The sequence below is a fragment of the Semicossyphus pulcher genome, unplaced genomic scaffold (assembly GCF_022749685.1).
Source record: "Semicossyphus pulcher isolate SPU_LCO1_2020_fin unplaced genomic scaffold, fSemPul1.0.p SCAF_9, whole genome shotgun sequence".
Taxonomy (NCBI): domain Eukaryota; kingdom Metazoa; phylum Chordata; class Actinopteri; order Labriformes; family Labridae; genus Semicossyphus; species Semicossyphus pulcher.
Window position 1 is genome coordinate 26223881 of NW_027211770.1, and position 21340 is coordinate 26245220.

The 21340-nt window shown below is 41.2% G+C and overlaps 1 protein-coding gene across 1 annotated transcript; it reads right to left on the reverse strand.

Moving 5' to 3' along the window:
- Nucleotides 1–12360: 12360 nt before the first annotated feature.
- On the reverse strand, nt 12361–18685 carry lta (lymphotoxin alpha (TNF superfamily, member 1)). The gene is made up of 5 exons (XM_069656403.1): nt 18563–18685; nt 17127–17169; nt 15926–15958; nt 15796–15828; nt 12361–12710 (listed from the first exon to the last, which is right to left on the reverse strand). The coding sequence occupies exons 1-5, from the start codon at nt 18683–18685 to the stop codon at nt 12361–12363; spliced, it is 582 nt and encodes a 193-aa protein (XP_069512504.1).
- Between the last annotated feature and the right edge of the window lie 2655 nt (nt 18686–21340).

Sequence of the window (21340 nt, forward strand, 5' to 3'; positions counted from 1 at the left end):
TCTATATATAACTCTTACATTAAGTCAGGTTCAGTACTCAGTAAGTGCTTAAAGCCAATTTTACTGTACTGCAAGATACCTTAAAGTAAAAGATAACTATCAAAAGACAAGCTGAAAGAAAAGGAAGAGTTTTACTATTTAAAGTATAAATAAATATATCATTCCTAAAATGCCCCTGAAGTACCATGCTGTGGATTTTAGGACCTATTTTCTGTTTTCTTGTGACATCTTTATTTAAAAACACACACTCTCTCTGAAAACTACCTCGAACTGAAAAGAGAAAACTGTGTTAGATCAGGACTTGGCAGCTCTCCTCTTTCTCTTTCACATCTGTGACATGATGCAACGCGAGTCCAGGCGACCCAACAGACTGTTTTTTTTTTACTTCTGCTTATTGGCCGCTGTGACTGCCCCGGTTTCCCCGTTTCACTTTCTCACCTGACTCTTTGAAAGACAACACATTCAGATTTGGGGGGGGGTTGTCACACCAGCACGAAATGTCTGTCCTGCTTTCCTTCTGTTCTGCTTTCATCTGGATCCTTCTCTCATTCAGTTTCCCCTGCGTGTCGCTGATTGCTCAGCTTGTTTGCTCAGTGTGTGTGTGTGCGTGTGTGTGTGTTTCCTGTCAAGACTTAAGTGCTGCAACGCTGATGTGTGTGTGTGCGCGTGGTGTTGACTGTCACTCATTCCAACATGCAAACTATAACCGACCGCAGGATGTTGTAGGATGTTGCAGGATGTTGCAGGATGACATCATCCTCACCATCACCTTTTGCACCCACATGACACGCAAACAAACAAACACATATATGGCCTATCTGCGGTCCCTCCTGATAACTCACCCGCCACATCTCGATTATTCATAAGAAGATTCACTCGATAAAGCTGCTGGTGACCTCAGACTGCACAGGAAACTCGTATAAGGCTACATTCCTGACTTGACGTGTGGTGTATAGATCCGTACAGACATTAGTTCGCTATACGTCAAAGTATAACGGCACACATAGGAATATATAAAAAAATGTTTATTAGATTAGTAATAATAAAAACTCAATCAGCCTTTGGGAGATTGTGTGGGAACACAAAGTCTGATAAAAACTCACATTTACAGATCATCGGAAGAGATAACGATATTTCTGAAACTAACGGCTCCCACGCCTTTGATTACACATAACTTCAAGTCTAAATTTAAACTGTTGAGTTATTTACAAATTCACTTCACTATTAAGCTGTCGTGAATGAAAAAAAAAGAGCCACCAAGACCAAAAATGTTTTTGTTTCAGGCTGTAAACTTCAGACATTTTAACATGGGAATCTATGGGGGTTGACTCACTTTTGGAGCCGGCCTCAAGTGGCCATTTGAGGAACTGCAGCTCTTGGCTGTTTTTTTTTACCCCAAGAGATAGTTTAGGTCATACAATTCCTAAAGATAGGGAGATATTAGCCCCTTTTACTGCCACTTCACAGCAGGATTATTACGCCTGTTAGTTCTTCAATGTAAAACTGTGGCGGCGGATTGATGGGGCGAAGTCGTTCCACCTCTGAGCTGGCATCGGAGGTAGTAACAGTCCAACCCCTTTGCTGCAATACACAGCTGACTCTTGAATGTGTATATTTTTATATTTCGGTCAGCGCCTTCCTTATATGTATATATTTTTTTGCCGTGATGTATTTATTTAGCTCTTTTCAATCAATCAATCAATCAAATTGTATTTGTATAGCGCCAAATCATAACCAAAATTATCTTGAAACAAAAAGAGCAGGTCTAGACCGAACTCTTTGTTATGCTATTTAAAGAGAGACCCAACACGAATCACCATCAGTAGCACTTAGCAACATTCGGCACATTTTCAAAATGTTTATTATATTTTATGTCTTTTTATTTAACACGTACCCCTTTTTAAATAGAGCAGACCAGCTAAAACAATTCACACAGTTGTACTTGTATAACAGGAGTGACAATCTTGAATCTTGAATCGAACAGAGGCGTAACAGCATCAGGCGCCGGGCAGGGCGGAACAGCGCTGTGTGTGTGTGTGTGTGTGTGTGTGTGTGTGTGTGTGTATGTGAAGGTTGCGCTGTTTGTTTACACCTGGCACATCGCCAGAACGCTGTATAAAAACACACACTTGCTTGGTTCAATGTGAAATGGTAAAGGCCGCTTAAAGGCGGAGCTCCGTTATGGCGCTGTGGCGGAGGTGCAGGGCAAAAAGAGCTATTGTCTCGTGGATGAATTAAAGAGGAAGGTGTGTTAAGAAGGGATCCTTATCTTTATACAATCCTCCTTCAAAGTGATTCTCCAGGTCTTACGATAAAAGGATGTATCTGTATATATGAGGGAGAAACTGATGTCTGATGAGTAAAAAGGAGGAGGAATGACTCCCCTGCGTCATTTATGAAAAAAAGGACATTATGGGAAAGAATTCAGTAGCCCAAGACATGTATACACAGCTTGATTCCCTCGATTTCTTTTGTAAAAACTATTGGTTATAAATGAAAAGTGACAAATAAACAAAAGCATGATTTATGTCTCTAAAAGTGCTCTGCTATTACCGGCCCACTCAGATTCTGTAATTGTCCTCCTGCTGTGCAATCTGCTGAACCTTTCCGAACTGTCAAACTGCAAATTTTCCCCGTCAGAGGTCATTTGTAATAAATAACTCAATGACTCCCACCGGATTCCTGCAGGACACAAACACCTCTTTTCATGTTGAAACTAAAGCTTCCCATTTTCAGCCTTCATATCTGGCTGCCCTTTCCTTTCCCCTGAGTGACTGAATTGTTATCAGTCCTCGTCTAATCGCATGGTGACATATTCCCCACATGTAACTCCCCCTCTCAAATCTGGAACACTCTGGAAAAAAAGCCTCTTTTGTTCTTTGCTGAATTTGCTTGCGGATTGCATCATGAAATCGCAGGATTGTGCGGTCATCACTGCACGGCGGAGCTCAGCCACCGTGCCGGCAAAGATTACCTCAGGGCAGGAAGGAAAGGATGGAAGGAAGGAGGGCGGAACGGAGGGTGGGAGGCCAAGGAGGGAGGAAGCAGAGGAAGGAAGCTGTTGGGGGCAAACAAGATGCCTCATTTGTGCGCTGAGTGTGCGCTTCAGATGCGACTGGTGACGCAATCACAGGTGCGTCTCTTTAAAGAAACCAAAAATCCACATCACAAGCTTTTGGTGTCTGTCTCATCATTCCATCTGTGGCGTGTTGGTGTGTGGATATGGAGAGAGGTGTTGATGTGTTGGGAAATAAACTGGGCCAGAATGAGGTTTAACCTCAAATGCAGGGCGCCGATAGTCTGTATAGTCTGGCGTCCTACAAACCTCAGCTGTGCCAACGAGAAGTTACGCGTTACCAACCGTGTGGGTGTTTTCCCTTCTAGTTTTTCTGCCGTATACGTGTGTCGGGTGTTTATACAGAAAATAATAGATTAAATCAGGTGTTTATCTGAATCTGGAATTTTACACGATCCCTTTTTCACAGCCTTAAATTCGGCTGAATCCAACCTCAAAGGGCCGAGTTTACAGGGTCAAAGATTCTGTCTAATAAAGAGATAAGACCTGCCTTGAGCCTTGAGATCAATATACATAAGAGTGAGAGGGGATTAGAGAGTTTCTGTGTGCGATGGGTGTGTGAGAGTGTTTATTTCTTTAATGCAAAATGTGTTTTAACTGTGTGTTTGGCTCGTCTCCAAGACAAACCCGGTATCCTCAGAGGCTAATTAGCTGCTTTAAAGATGAAGCTCCTCTTAATTTGTGTTGTGGACCTTCAGCAGCAGAATTTACTCCAATTTAGGATCAGAATGTTTTAATAATTCATAACACAGAGGAATTTGCCTTTGGAGATGTACACCTTTATGTGTGATAGATGAGAAGACAAAGATCCATTGGTTATATAAGATGATTCCTTTTTAGTTTTTTACAACTTTGGTTTCATTTTGTGTCGCTTAATAACAATATATTCAACAAGTTAATTCCCTAGGTCAGGAAACACGTTAACATCACTTAAAGGAATCATTTTAGGCAGAAGAAAATGAGGATGCAAATACGTGAAAGAGAAAATGAATGTGAGATGTAGAATTATGAGCCAGCTGCAGACATCCTTCGCAGCAGGCATCTGTCACAATCTGACTTCCTGCTTCAACCTTCACCGCAGGGTTTCCTGTACAGTCTTGTGTTCTGTGAGGGGTTTAGACCGACATGTTGACTGCTCCAACCTAGAAAGCAACACTTTTCAATCAAGGTCAGCACGTGGCTGAAGCGTACCCTGTACTGTCATCAATTTTACTCTGAATGGGGCAGTAATGTTCCTAAATGATGTGATACAGTATGTCATATAATATAATGCTATATTAAAGAAGATTAAAGATAGAGACTACAAACACATTAAAAAAAGGTTCATCCATTATCTATACTGCTTATCCTGTTCAGGACTGAGCCTCACAGGGCTGACACATAGAGACAGACATCATTTCACACCTATGGGCAACTTAGAGTGACCAATTAACTTGTGGGAGGAAGCCAGGGTAACCATAGGGAACCCACGCATGCACAGGGGAGAACAGGCCAACCACAAAGAAAGGCCTCCTACGTCCGAACTTGGGTTTGAACAGTAACAGGACAGGACTTTTTGCAACCAGTGGAGTCGCCCCCTGCTGGGCAATAGGAAGAATGCAGGATGTAGACACTCCCAAATTGCTCTACTTTGCGTAGATCAAGACAACAAGGCCTCCTATAATACTGAAGTAGTCATTTTACCAGATCAAGATGTTTCCCTAAACCTTTCTGAGACGCTTGGATAAAACAAATGTATTTAGCAGTAATTTATAACATTTCTGAAGGCACGGACAAATTATATTGTACAGCAGACTGTCAGTTTAGAAAATGCTTCCATGTGTTGATCTTAAAGGAATAATAAGTAGGATTTTTTTCGTGCAATTTTGTCATCAACACATTCAAAATGGGCCCCTCCTCCTGGGCTCTTTGTCACCAGAAGCTCACTCTCACTCTCTCACCACCAGTTAGCTTTGTGCTAGCCGGTGAGCACAAAGCTAACCACCGCTTAGCTTGTCCCACCCGGTTTGAGGCCCCTACCTGTCCAACAGAAATAAGGCTAACTCTGCATCGCTGTTTCGCCATGTTCGCCGGTCTGAATGGGGCCCAGCTGCTAATTTGAACCACTCCCGCACTCACATATACGCTGTGATTGGCTCAGGGAACCACAACAGCGCCCCTCCTGAAAACGTCCCGTGCAAAGCAAAACAACAGAATAGATGCAGAGGGAAGGGACTCACAAGGGTCTACACACACACTCACCAACACACATGTATAGAGGCCCATAAGTGAAGATTTATATTATATCATATTTGTAAAAGTCTATATGTTAGGAAAGGAAAATCCTACTTATTGTAGCTTTGAAGGTGGTTAAAAGATACGTTTTTTTCCAGGTCATTTGGAGGAAGAAAAAAAAAAGCACTGAGGGGATTGTTATCTGTGTTATCTTTAACATTACTTCGTCTTTTTTTTTGGGGGGGGAAATTTTGGGGACTTTGCCTTTATTGGAGAGGACAATGGTTAGAGTCAGAAATGAGGGAAGAGAGAGTAGGGACGACAGGCAGAGAAGGCCTGAGAGTCGGAGATGAACTTGGGGCTGCGCGCCATCGAGGCCTGTGCCTCTACATGGGGCGCGTGCTTTAACCGCTGAGCTTAACCAGCACCCCTACTCAGTCATTTCATCTGAAGTTTTTACAAAAATTTAGATCAGAGCAGCTTTAAGATCACAACAACACTGTTCAAAAAAAGTCCAAACCAGCAGTAATTTGTCAAAGCACTGATATCCCTCATTGTTGTCTTAGAGTGCTGATAAAATCCGTCACAGCTGTGAGAGACAGTCACAGTCACAGTTACAGTTTGAGGTCGAACAGTGACTAAGGCAGATCACAGTGTGACTAACACAGACAGCACTGTTACAGTAGAGTTCACTCTCTGTGACCTTTGCAGACTCGCAGTGCAAACTCTCCCTCAGTTTCACATCGGCGCTGTCGACCTTGTAGCAGAAGTTGGTGTTGGTGTTTTGAGGGGAGCAGAGAGGATGATTTTCCCTTTTGCTTTGGATTTCAGTGTCTCATTCTCGTCCTTGGTCCACTTCTCTAATCCTCCGGGCATTAATTCCTGCATTTCATAAACCTAAACCTTGACTCCTCCTACATGTTTTCCATGTCGATGCTTGTGGTCACAGTTTGACCTTTGTTGGAACAAAGCTGATGCAGTTTGTTGACTTTGTCTTTGCAAATGAGGGAGAGGCTGAAATCTCCGTATTTTATCCATATGTCTTACTCCTTCATCATCCTGGAAACTTTTTCATTTCCAAAACGAAAGAAGAACTTTCCTCTACATGTCCAGCTATTAGCAGTAGTTCACAGACAGCTATCACATGATGAACAGATGGTTGGACATGAGCGTGACATGTGACTACAAACCCAGAATATACAGAAAAAACACAAACAGAGGAATACAGGAAGTACACCCGGCCAACCTGACTTAAAGTCAGATGATGACATTTGAAATCATGACAGACACGAGAGAAGAAGACGCTCCCCCTCATTGTATTATTATTATAATGATAATAGCAGCTAATATCTCCCCACAGTGGCGTGTGTAAGACAGGAAGTGTGAGCGACACTGTGTGTTCACATTCACACGCGAGCCCTTAGCACAAAGCTCATCCACCTTTGCCTTTAATAACAGAGATGAAATGCTTAATGCTTCATTTGAATCATTTATTTATTTATATATTATTTGACTTTGTGATTTATCTGCTTTTAATTTCACTTTGAGATGATTTAAATACGCGTATATAAGACATTTACATCTATCAGTGAAGTAAAGAACATATATTGCTCATTGGGTTTAAAGGCAAATATTGATTACCACATAAAAATCATATACAGTAGTGGGATTTACCCAAATACAAGGTGCATTTTGAGTCTGCATATTAATGTTTCCTGTAAAAACAGGAAGCTATGGATGGATGACAAGCGGATATATTAATTGGCTTTCACAGTAGTTAAAAGGTCTGAAAAAGTAACATACAGGAACAACACATCACTGCTCTCTGGCCCACAGGTCTTTTGCATCACCAGGGAGAGACATAATCATCCCAGGCAAAGTTTCATTGGAAAATAAACTTAACACAAGCCCCATGACAGTCATCATGTTTTTTATGTTTCCAGGAAAAGGCAAATACAGGCGACTATCAGAGCGAGACATTTGTCATTAACATTCAATTAAAGGTTTATTTTAACTCTAGGGAAACTCTAACTACACATGTAGTTTGCATATTAAGATTTTACATACAAAACGTGACATGCTCGTGAAATGTGATATATTATTCATCTGTGGTAACAGTAATTATAACCCAAAAATAAAATTACCAGAATTACAAGGGGTCTTTTCTGCTACAGCAGGTGCTTTCACTTTGATAGTTTGAATACCACCTCCAGTCATGTTTTAAGATGTATAAAATGCTCTGCTTGAAATAATAACTTGTCTGATTTTTTTTTTTTCTGCAAAATATGTTTAATTACCTTGTAAAAATCCTCCCAAAGCATCTCCTCCTTTTCCCTTATTGTAAAGTCTGCATCGTCCCCCCCCCCCCCCCCCACTATGTTCTCCTTTCGTAAAATCACAGCCGAAAACAAAACGCGTCATCGTTCAGTGGCAACTTGTTGAGACTTAGCGAGCTTGAAATGTAGTAATTAGCAGTAGTAATGTAAAGCAATAATCTCGAAGATTTTCATTTAAATAAATGTCTGTTAAGTCACTATCTATCGATGGTGATTGAGCCTATAGCCCACTGATGAAAGCCTTTGCATTTGCAATATATAGTATTATTATGGACTGGGTGTCTGTGGCAACATTCAAAACTAACTCTAAATAACAGTTAGTGACGCGTTTTCCATCAGCCAGCAGTGGTTGGTCTGCCAGAGAGGGTAGGCGGAGCTAAGCGGCTGCTTTTCCGGTCTCTGCAAGTGTTGCGAGTAAACAGTAATCTACTATGGCTGAACAAACAAAGAAAAGATGGATGACTACAGATACAACTTCAACAGTAAGTGAAAATCCAAAGAAAAAGAAACAAATTCGACGCTCAGATGAAGGAAAACGAGGAAAGGAAAAGGAAAGCGACCGTCAATGAGGAAAATCAAGAGTTACAACCGTGACAAAGGGAGCCAACCGTAGGCATCTGGATGAATTCGGAAGCGTCTTCCTCTAATTAGTGATCATGGCCACTAGATGGCTGTAAAGAGAGTGAATTATTTCTACTTGTCATTTTAATGATAGCAGTCAGTAGTGAGTTTGCAAAAAATACGATGACGGTTATAGCTGGCTCACGCATCAAAGTGGTCGCCATAGGTTACACATAATGATATGCATAGTGTCAGGATTGGCTCCTTAGGTTTGTGACGTCTCAAACCGGCCAATATGAAAACGTGTTGTTCAGCCTGTCCTTGGTACACTGCAGTTTAAAAGCAGACAGGCCCAGCCATGGAGATGACTGCTGATGTTGTCCCTGATATGTCTTGTAGCACATGAAGAACACCACATGGAGATGTTTACCAGGTAAACACTTGAGGGGGGCTTTAAGTATATTATGGGTATATTGTTTCTCTCCCTTCTACTTATGTAATAAGAAAAAATGCTGCTTTTACCTTATCGACTAATTTCAGAATATCTTCTGCTCCTTCATGCACCTTTTAACCCCCTCTAAAAGCTCATTGCCGTATGTTGCAATGGGCAGAATTTATTTGGATAAATTGTGGCTTTTAGCACTTCAATTTGGTCAGAGGACTTTGGGAACAATCATCAAAGTAAATGGGCCGTTATTGTAAAAATCTGTGGACCATAATCAGCATTATCACACAAAAGAACATAAAAGAGCATGCGAATATTACGGACATTAAGTATAATAGTTTAAAATGCTGCTGCTGCTAATGCTAATAGGACAACAAGGCCCTGAATAAGGACATGTTCAAACAAACACCATTATATTATCTTACTGAATTCTTAATGCTAATGTCCAACACAAGTGCCTTAACTTGTTTCCATGAATGTTAAATTGTTCTTGGGTCTTTTATTGTCTGATTATTAAGATTCCAGCGACATTTCTGTGTCTCTGTGAAACTCTAAATGTTGTCAGGGCCCCGACTGACATGCTGACAAGCAATCAGGACAGAACTACAAAGACACAAGGGAACAAAGGAACAGGTGTTGTAGAGAATGTGCGAAGGAGTCAGCAGCCTGAGATACCTGTGGAGGTGATGTCATGCTTCCCTAAATCCTGATAAGAGGCCTCCAGTCGACAGGTAGTGTGGACGCTGATAAGAGAGAGGCTGTGTGCAGGCCTCACACACAGGGAAAGTTTACAGCGTCACAAGTCAACAGAAACTGATAGCAATGGTTCAGAAGTAGGCTAATTATTTAGAGTAATTCTGAGACAGATTTCTGTTTTTGTGAGGCTCATTGTAAGCTTAAGGTCATGAGATTGACAGTCTGTGCGGTTACTGCTGACATAGTGACATAGTTTTCTGAAAGGCAGGGACGGCTGGTGAAACGCCTAAACAACTTTTACAAACATTTTCACATCATATCTTACAGACTTTCAGGTTTCACAGAGGATGACTCATATTGACTTTGGTGTTCCCCCTGACTTGTCATGTAGCGCCTCAAAGAAGTTTATTTGTAGCTTTCAGTTAAATTACTTGACAACATTTGGGGGGATTGCAAATCAATTTTGGTCCTGATTTTCATGTTCTGCTCAGGATGAATTGTAAAAACGCTTCTCTGTTCAAAATTTTAATTTGGCTGATGCTTTAATTTGTGACCCAATAACAAAAGAGAAGGGAATTCGTGTAGTGTGACAACCAGAAACGGAAGAAGACACAGGAGACTCAGACGGCTCAAGTTGAAGAGTTCATATATATTGGCCAAGGAGAAGTGACAGACACAATGCCAAGGCAATTCTAACATACCACTCCTCGTGCTCGGTATTTAACCCTTCGAATGACGTGGTGTCTATCTACTATCTACCATGTAAGGACCTCACTAGCGCCAATAGTCTTAATCTTAGAATTACATTGTAAGCAATCTTAACTGCAGTTCAATAAGACAGACAGTCTCAAGAGTGCAGAGAGACGGGAACATGTGTTAAGAGAAGTAATGTGAGGTTGGAGCCATAACAACAGATAACTCAAAGGCCAACTCGTGGATGGTGAATATCTTCATCAGCACACAGTACGATTTACGATCTAAAGTGTTATAAGGCCACGCTGTACTTTGGGAATACTATCTCCCTGCGCCTGACCTCTGAGTCATTTTGGGCCTTACCAAATACCTCTTTCCTCTAACTGTGCGTTCACACCGAACGCAAAGCGAATATTCCCCTTGTGTTACTTGCGCGAGTATGACCGGCAGATCAAAATTTGTGTTTAAATAACAGGCGAATATTCGCCCTTCGCTTCCAGAATGGAGGAGAGGAAGCGGGGCTTATCTCCGTGGTTACCAACAGCGTCATGAGAATCTTGATGTTGATTGGCTTTCGCTACACCACGTGACGCGAATTCGCCGAGGAAGTTAAGTTTTTTCAACTCATGCGAATTTGCGTCCCGACCATTCGCGTTGGGTGACGCAAATGATCATGAATTCGAAGTCTACTCCCGTCATTGCATTGATTTTGTATGGAATCTCGCCGCAGATACGTGTCTATTCGTGTTCGGTGTGAACACACAGTAAGGCCTGAATAAGGGAAATTCCACCCCAGTTAGCATGCTAACATGCTAAACCTAAGGCCTTATTCAGACTGCAGGCAAAAAAGATTTGTTTCTCAAATCAGAACTCTTCTGTCTGCACTGTCATGCACAAGTGAGTCCAGACAATCAGGGGCATTGGACAGAATGATGGGCCCCGTACACAGGCATCCTCTATGGATGCCCTCATTGACAGCTATTCATTATTTTATCTGTCTGGATCCTTCTCACGTAAGTCCCCTTTCCCCCCAAGTCTGACGCCCCTGCAGTCAACATAAATGCACTCTTTAAGGCCAATGACAACATTTCCAACATGTAAACATGAGGAATGAAAATCCATCACCTCACCCATCACTGTACCACCACGTACTGTATTCAGACGGTGACCCCTTTTTCTGTGAGGTCACGCTCAGGGTGGGACCCTCAAATGCTGTTATAATGTCTGACCCCTGCAAGCTCTACAGACATATGTAATAATGTAAAATCTAGAGGGACATTGGGTTATGTTCCGAGGTAAAACAGCCTATTTATAACCCATAAACTACCAGTTAATCTGTGAGGATTCAACCACTTCCTGTCTAACATCACCGTTTGATCTGTTACAGGAATGTGGTAATACACATACAGTACGTCTGTGGTCGTGTTGTAGGCAGAGTGACTAATATTGCACCAAATATAAGGCTTCCTGTTTTGCATCTTTTTGCTACTGCTTGCACAACTCTTCATTAAAGTTGAACCGTTTTGATTTATAGTGTTCGGCTCTATTAGCGTGAGAAACACCACGCCGTGTGCTGACAGGAGCTTTTAACAACCTCTCTAAGGTTTATAAGGCGTCTGTGCGATGTCTTTAGGGTTTGCGTTACTCCTTCTAAATAATTAGAGTGTCATCAGGCTGTGTAATGGGATCTTTAATAATAATGGTGGGTAACAGATTGAATACACGGTAACAGTCGCTCATGTTGACTTTTATTTGGAGGAGGTTGGCACCACCGTGTGGGCAGTGAAAGTCAGGAGATCAACTTTTTGGCCTCTAATTCAAACATTTTTATTTCTCTTTCACTTATTGAAACCACAGCGAAGCAAAATAATATAACATTTTTATAAATTACACAAGAATACAGCAGTTAAAACAAACATATTCACATCCTAGGCTGTCGCTGAAGTAATAAAAATGCAGTAAGCCAAAACATTTCAATATTACCAAACAGTTAAAAGAGTTATAAATAAATAAGACTTTTAGATATGGCATGAGAAGATATTTCTGAATAAACTCAACAGGATATAAAACATTTGAACCTTTATCAAAAGATGTTTGTTGGGAAAAACCTTCCAAAACTGGCCTGATGGAGCTTTAAGCATTTTGGCGTTCCATGTTGGCCACAAAGATGATAACAAGGCTTCACCACACTGCGAAAAACAAGATATAATGACTGTTTAGCAACACGCTATCCTTGTGATTTGGAGTTAAATATCCAGCACGAAGTATCAGAACAAATCGTGCCAGTCTGACCCCAAATGATTCTCTCTTGAATGGAAACATCCTGGAGAGCTGCGGTGCTAATGAAGCTGAAAGGCCCCCCAGAACGTGTGATCTTTTAGAACATCAGCAGTGATATCTAAGCTGACGCTGTCTCCCTCACTGAGGCGGACGATTTTTGCCACCCACACGGAGCCCTCTGTCAGGTGCGGAAAGGTCCCCTCGACCAGCACCTTCATGATTTTACCAAACGAGCTGTTTCTTTTCAGGATCACAGATATGTTCTGATTATTCCTGTGTTGCCTGCTGATGGTGACCTGGGCGTAGAGGAAGTAGAAGCCGGATCCTGAGCATTGGATGGAGTCATCACGCAGGGTGAGGGAGCAGGACTTACAGCTGTGTTCTTCATTCCAGGAGTGTTTGTCCGGAGCTGTGGGAGATTGGGAAAACTTTAGGTGCTTGATAATAAATGCATTTTCATATCACCCATGACACCTTTTGGGCCTAACCACCAACTCCCTTTGAAACATTCACTCAAATTTTGATCTCAACTTGCAGGTAAATAAAGTTGATCTGGCAATTAAGGGCTAATTTCCTTCCATTTGGCAGACAAAGATTCCCCTGCCGAACGTGTGATGGGCTGTAATTATACCTTAAGTCTCTGCAGCCCACATTACAACTCTGCTCGGGTTTGTTGAGGTTTGAGGAGCCCACTTCACAGAGGAAAGAGGCGGTGTGGTGGGAGGAACACAAAGCCTGAGGCTGGAAACATGACAAAGCTTTACAGTGTGTGTCTCCGTATCAGGGGTTTGAAATGACTGTGTGAACATGCAGATGGATTGTGAGTGAATGTACGATAATCTGTTAGATATGATAACAGCTCAACTGGAGACTGACACACATAATTATTGCCTGTGTCTGTTACATAACTGTTTGTTATAGAAGTATGAAAAACAGGAAGTAGTACAACTTCTTACATGTTAATCCACAGGAGTCTTAACCCCTGTCGAAACTTGGTTTTAAAATTCTCTATAAGATTAAATATTCATAATTACGTTAGCAGCAAATGTAGTTTAAAGTGTTAATCTCGAAGATCTCAGTTTTGTTCTCTTTGGCGCCACCTATGGTGATAAATGGTAATTGTGGGAGCACACTTCCCAGATATCCAGACAGTGTTGCATGTGTGACGTCCACGGTTGGCTCCGGTTGTAACTCTTGATTTTCCTCACTGACGGTCGCTTTCCTTTTTAGACTGTTTGCTTCATCTGAGCGTCGAGTTTGTTTCTTTTCTTTGGGTTTTCACTTATTTTTGAAGTTGTATCTGTAGTCATCCATCTTTTCTTTGTTTGTTCAGCCATAGTAGATTACTGTTTACTCTCAACACTTGCAGAGACCGGTAGCTCCGCCTACCCTCTCTGGCAGACCAACCACTGCTGGCTGGTGGAAAACGCGTCACTAACTGGTCACCGCTTGTGATTTTTTCCACCAAAGTCGCCACAGACACCCAGTCTGTAATACTGCAAATGCAAAGGCTTTCATCAGCGGGCCATAGGCTCAGTCACCATTGTGTTACCTCATTCGGCCAGCGTCTTCTATCCTGAAAGTGCGCACAGCTGTCACTTGTAATTGGCTGGAGCGCCATGGGAATTGTAGGCCTATAATTTCCTCTGGCCTACAGAGGTCACCATTAGGTGGCAATATTCTTTTGACCATTTACAAAAAATCACTGCAATCACTAATGAAACGTGTGACGTAGCTGCTAGGCTAGGTAGCTACATGCAACAACCACTTTATATGTCTTTTATCCAGTTTGTTTAATACTGACATGATAGCAGATTCAGACCTTCCACATCAGCGGCAGCCATCTTGGTTGTTTACAGAAGTGCCTTAATGAAGCTTGAGCGCCTGTCTTAGTATTTTATGTAACATTACTAGGTTCTTTAATACAAGTTGCAAATGGACATGTCTGGCTGCTCTAACCACAACACAGACAAAAAAATTACCCACAATGCCACAGCGTTAACATGGCTACTTTCTGAGAGCTTAAATGAGCGATTGGATCAACTTTACATCGTATGTCATGTTTTGCGTTTTATTTATTTCATTGTCAGTAATTATTTCCTGCTTGTTTTTGTTATTCACTCTCTCCTCACATGCTGCTTCCCTCCTGCCTTTGTGATTGTGTGCCCGGCCCTTATTGTGTTCACCTGGGCCTCGTTAGTCTCACCTGTGTCTGACTACTGCATGTGGACGCTTGCTGCCAAAGTTCATCTTTTGTCTTACCTGCAACCCTCAATCCTTAGTGAACATGTTTCCAGTGGCTGTTCCGTGTGTGTCTGGACCTTGTACGTTTTCTTTTGGATATTTTTTTCTCACCCATTCCCCTTGGACTCTCAAACTGTAAGCTTTTGTTTTTGAACTTTTTGTTAAGTTTATTTCTTTAAAGTCTGCAACTGAATCCTCTCATTTAATGTTTAAAACCTAAAAATGACACTGTGTACATTTTTGAGAAGTAACTAACACCCCTGAACAACCTCAGCGTTTTAATGCCAGCAGCTGTTGTGATTGGCCTGAATCAGGCCAGGCAGAAATTGGTCTAAATTTGCTTGACCACATTAAAAAATAAGCTTGCAGATTGTAACACTGATTTGCCCATTGAATTATCTTTGAATATCCTTTTCCAGTTGAACCCAACGTTCCTTAAAGATGTAGAAATTGCTCCACAATGCGCTTTGAACTTAGCAGAAAAACATGTGTTCATGTAGGACCACATCACTTGTAGCAGGAAGCAAATTGAGGAAATGTTTGAGAGATTTGAACTGTGATGATGAAATTTCACAGGCCCTAAATGGACCCACTTCCACTTAATCTGCATTTCTCACTTATAAATGTCACTTATATCCAGTGTTACATTGATGTTATTTACTCTCTGCTGCTCTCACTTCCTCCTCCTGCCCCCTGTTCATCACCTTCGTTTAAAGACTTCCCACGTTTCTCAGAATGACTAGCAGCTATCACAGAGCACGCCTGAACTTTGCAGCCAGCGTCTGTAGGCGTAAAGCATGGCAGCAGTTTCTTTGCAATAACAGCGTAATGACAGTAAGAGAAATCATTAAAAACTAAGAGTGCTGCCTTGTACTCAAACCCCATCCTGCAGCTTGGTCAGTTGAGACTTCTATGGGCATGAAAGTGGAGTCTCTGTCTCTTTTGTGATGAATTTTGTGATGTGACGGTTGAAAGTTGGAGTACAATGACAGCTCAAGAAAGAGACATTCTGAAATGTCAAACCTGACATTGACTGCTGATGTCCTAGAGAGTGTCTCTGCTGTCAGTGGAGATATCTTTTGACTTGACATCTCATTATGCTTGAAAGACTTTCAGAGAAGTAACAGCTAAACTGAGGTCTTAAAAAAGCAACGTGCGTCACCAAAGCTCTTAAGCTAAAAAAAAATTAACTACTAGCCCCAGAAAAAGAAGTGATGAAAATGATTTAACATAAGAGGAAGTGTACTCACACTTGATCAGCTGAATGTATGCGAGAGACGATCCTGAAGAGCAACATCAGTTCTCTTATTAGTACGTTTCACTTTTTGGTAAAAAAATATTGAAATATTTGAGTAGAAGTAAATAAAATATCTCATTTACCTTTTAAACTCGAGGGACTCATGGGTGTGTCAGCTGCAAAGAGAAGATTTTAGTTAAATTCAGCTTCATTCATGTAACATGTAACATGTAACATGTTTTTTTATATACTGAAAATCAATTCTGTTGTGAAGTAATCTGTCATTTTAAAATAATAATCTCGAAGATTTTCATGTAAATAAATGTCTGTTAAGTCACTGTCTATCGCCGAATGAGGTTGAGTACAACCAGTGAGCTCCCGTCACATACTCAAATATCCGGGCCGATCTAGTATACATTCGGGCATTTCTCGCATACACAAAATTGCATACTATGACATGGGAACACACGACATACTCAATTGTACGTCACGGTTAGTATGATTAGTATGATTAGTATGGTAGTATGCGGTTTCGGACCCACTGTGGGTGTCTGTGGCGACTTTCGCGGAAAAAATCACAAGCGGCGCCCAGTTAGTGATGCGTTTTCCATCACCCAGCAGTGATTGGTCTGCCAGAGAGGGTAGGCGGAGCTAAGCGGCTGCTTTTCTGGTCTCTGCAAGTGTTGCGAGTAAACAGTAATCTACTATAGCTGAACAAACAAAGAAAAGATCGATGACTACAGATACAACTTCAGAAATTAGTGAAAATCCAAAGAAAAAGAAACAAATTTGACGCTTCGACAGAGCAACACACACACAACAGTTCAGTTTGCACCTCAGAGGTTGATTATCTGCTCATTCGGATATCATTCTGTGATTTTTGTGCTTCTACCATGGGTGAGTACGCTACTTAATTAAAAGTGTTCTTTTTTTCGAGATTTCGGTGTGTTGTTGTTGGGAAAAAAAGGAAAAAAACGTAAGTCTGTACCGGGCTGTACATGGTGTTTTATTTTGAAATGACCGGATGCCGTATGCTGTTTTCGTGTATGACTTCCTGTTTGGAACGATCTGCTCTGTTCAGCTTGTCGCGTGCTTGAAGCGGCCTCCGTCAAAATTAGACCCGGTGCGTGTCTTTAGCGGAGCAGAGCGGAGTCAGATGAAGGCAAACGGTCTAAAAAGGAAAGCGACCGTCAGCGAGGAAAATCAAGAGTTACAACCGGAGCCGACCGTGGACGTCACACATGCAACACTGTCTGGATATCTGGGAAGTGAGATCTTCGAGATTACAACTTTAAAAGGCAGTTTTTAGATTGTCACAGTGAAATTAGATTTTAATCAGTGTACCTCTTGGAGTGACATAATCTGACTTCTGTAAATACACTTCATCCTGGAAAAGAAAGAAAACAAGTCATTATTTTACTCATTATCATCATCCTTGTTCCTTTGTTGTCTCACTGGCAATAAAGAGCTACAAATGGTATTATGTAATGGTCCGGTCAAGAATATATGTCCCCATAAACTTTTCAAGAAAAATACAAGTTTTGTTTGAACCTTGGTGGGAAATTTGCATGTATAATATAAATCAGTGGGGTTTTTGCAGTTATTACTAGTTGGTAGAAACTTAACCAATAAAGGAACGTGTAATTGTCTAATTTATCTGGAAAATCCAACAAAATTATAGAAACCAGTGTTCAGGTTTCAAATGAGGAACTACTCATTTTACACAGCAGATGCCCACAATGAAAGGGACACCTGTACAAAACATAGACTGTATAAGAAGAAGGACGTGACAGCTCCCTAAAAGTGAGTCTCTATCGCCCCCTGCTGACTGGCTGCAGTATAGGTCATAAAGCCCGCCTCCTCCATGTTAACAGAAAGGACATGAGTCAAACTATAAAATCAAAATACACGTCAAATATATTTTACTCAGACATGATTTCTGTCGTTATAGTTAGTTCTTATCATGCTGAATTATATTCAAGTGTTCATTTTTCTGACAAGTTTATTTAGAATTAGATATTTGATGCTGTAAAAAGGATGATTGACAGCTCTCTTGACAAATCCGGCTCCTGCAGCCGATCTGCTCTGGATTAGCAGAGTGGAGGACGAACGGTGAGAGGAAACGTAACTAAAACAATCACTACAGTCAGTGAAGTTTCCATATCTGCTTTAGACCAACACAATAAGCTGTTCTGCTGTTGACCGTGCCCACCTGAGACTTCTTTGCTGTCTTTTCAGTAATGTTAAATGTGTGTTTTGGCAGAAGGGGCAGGACAGCAATACTCCACCAGCTAATCTCTACGGCACAGACCCTGGCTTCAAATGCACAAGATGGCTGCGCCTGCTTCCGAGGTATATTTTGACTTCATTTTTGAGACAAGATGGAGACGCATTGTCCATCTTTAGTACAGTTATTGGAACAAAATAATGCAGCAGGAAGTCCAATACTGTGTGGATAAACTGCTTCACAGTGAAACAGATTTTATGCAAAATTTTAGGGTGTCAAAGGCTGAGGACGCATTGCAAAAAATCAGAACTGTACCTGATGTAGGACCACATATTTAAGAGGACCAAATCTGGACTAAGATAATGCAGTAATACAGTAGTATAATAATAAAATAGTTTTTCTGGTTTCTGACAGGTATAAAACATGGATCTGAGTCATAAATGAGCACTCTCTCCTGCAGTCTGAACATGTATAGTGTCCTAGATCCTGTCAATCAGGATGTCGCTGCCACCTTGTGGCCCGTAAAGGAACTTCAGCTGTCACACACACTCACCTCAGTTGGCTTCGGTTTGATTGTAGTGAAAAGTGCAGCCATGACCACCATGGCCACGGTGAGGAGACCGCACCACACCTGCAGCACCACGTACTTATGAGAGGACCTGGGCTGAGCCTCCATTCTGTCAAACACACAAACACACATTACACACATAACAGACTGTCAGACAATGACGGAGATATGCTGATTTTGATGAGCCTACTTGTGTAAAAGCTTAATGTAATAACTCTAATCATTTAATTATCATGGCCATTATTTTAATCGTTTTTGGCGACATCACTCACCAGTCTCATAACACATCTTTAGTGCAACCTTAAACCACAGCCCATCAGGCAGCAGTGAAGAATAACTAAGTACTTAGACTTATCTTTATCTTATCTTTATACTTCACTCAACTATGTTTCATATAGAAATATTGTAGCCTACTTTTGATTAAACTAGGTTTGTCTGACAACTGTAATAAGGGGGCTATAATTAGGGTGGCGTAGTGGTGCACTGTCGCCTCACAGCTGGTTTGAATCCCAGTTGGGACAAGTGGACCTTTCTGTGTGGAGTTTACATGTTCTCCCTGTGCATGCATGTGCTCTCTCTGGGTACTCCGGCTTCCTGGGATAGGCTCCAGCACCCCCGGCCACACTGAGCAGGATAAGCGGTAAAGATAATGGATGGATGGATGATTTATTTTTCAGATGTTTGAGACTCATCCTCTAAACCTCTCACATTAAATTAAAGGACTTTTTTTTTTATCAAACAGACTGAATTTAATACGGATTCCTCTATATTACCTGCACAAAAAACAGACCATCAACAAGAAGACTGACTGTTTCTTTATAGTTTTCTTTTTATTCTAATGAATGACGGAGCAGTTTATAGCTTGCAAACCGAAAGAGTCTCAATTCATGTTTTCCTACGGCAAAGTTTTATGTAAGTACTTCTTTTTAGCCAGTTAAACGGAAGCAGAAGGAGATTTTTCGATAAAAACTTAAACGCACACAGGATCAGCAAAGAGATAAAACACACCACTGTGTCCACTGGGGGCGACAACAAATGAAAGTTCCTCACAGTAGCTTTAAAGGTATAATCTTCATTTTAATAAATGTCTGTTAAGTCACTATCTATCACCGAATGAGATAACACAATGGTGATTGAGCCTACTGCCCACTGATGAAAGCCTTTGCATTTGCAGTATTACAGACTGGGTATCTGTGGCAACATTTGTGGAAAACATCGCCCAGTTAGTGACGCGTTTTCCATCAGCCAGCAGTGGTTGGTCTGCCAGAGAGGGTAGGTGGCTGCTTTTCCGTTGCGAGTAAACAGTAATCTACTATGGCTGAACAAACAAAGAAAAGGTCGATGACTACAGATACAACTTAAAGAAAAGAAACACATTTGACGCTCAGATGAAGGCAAACAGTCCAAAAAGGAAAGCGACCGCCAGCGAGGAAAATACAACGGGAGCCAACCGTGGACGTCTGGTTATCTGGGACGTATGCGCTTGTAATTGCCTTTTATCACCATAAGGTGCCGCCAAATAGAATGAAACAGAGAAGCTCAAGATTATACCTTAAAATAACAGTTTGATGTAAAATTTTGAAACGTTTCTTTTAAAAGCAAAGATTACAAAAAGTCTCATAAATGACTTGGCTTCTCCCACTTGTTGTTTCATGACACTTCAGATTACACTCATGACATTTAGGAGGGATCAACCGCTAACGCTTAACGGCACCCACTTAACTTAACCTTATTGTATGCAAAGTAGCTAACCGTAGCTCCACCGCACAGCTGCATATTTGAGTGAAAGGTCCATGAGAGGAAGAACAACGTGTCTGACTTGTTGTGTCGCTCTTTCTCATAAAATCCATATCGCACACATTGCATTATGGGTAAACATTATGTACCATCAGCTTATAGCCACCACTGCCTCTCTGGGACTTAACCTCCGTGGGAGTGTTTTAGGTCCTTTAGATAAGAGGGGCATGTCAGTATAAACTCTGTGGTTTGATTGTTTACGTGTAATGACAGATGCTAAAACTCTTCTGAGTTTCTAACATACCACAGACCCCTTCAAGTGTGTCAAATAGTTTTCAATCAAACGCCTGTAGAACAAGTCTCTGGGTGATTTCTAGCTACATACTTTACAAGTACAAATTGCTCTGCTTTTACATTCCAGTGTGCGTGATGTATGAGAGGCAGCAGGTGTGATGTCTTTCAGGAGGCAGTTAGACATCACTTAATGCATGATTATCTAAGCGAAAATGATTAGTTGTTAAGAGATTACCTGGACTGAATTATAAATCTGGAGCAGGGGTCTGCACCGTGAAATAAACTATTGTCTTATGTTGGGATCTTAGTGAGCTGCAGCATCTCACAGGTGTTTACTGGATTCATCAAGTGTTAATCACGTCTTCATTTGTTCCGTAAAGCTTAAACACTGTCAGGGTAAAAGCCAAAATGAGGATCAGTAGATACATCCAAACATTATCAAAGCATGTCTTGTTAATAGTTTGACCCCTGACATTAAGAAATGGAGGAAACTGGAGGCTCAAAGTTGTTCCTTTTTTAGATAATTTTGTTATTATGCTTAAAACGTGTCATTATTTCTCCTTAAATCTTAACTATGATGGATTCAAATTGAATAAAGTCCCACCCTTGAACACGTGTCTTAGGAATTAAAGAAGAACACAGAATAAGAACATAAGAACATGTGGTTTCAGAAATATTTCACGAATGCAAAAGAATATTTAGAAACTTTTCTACGAGAGGAACTGAAGTCAC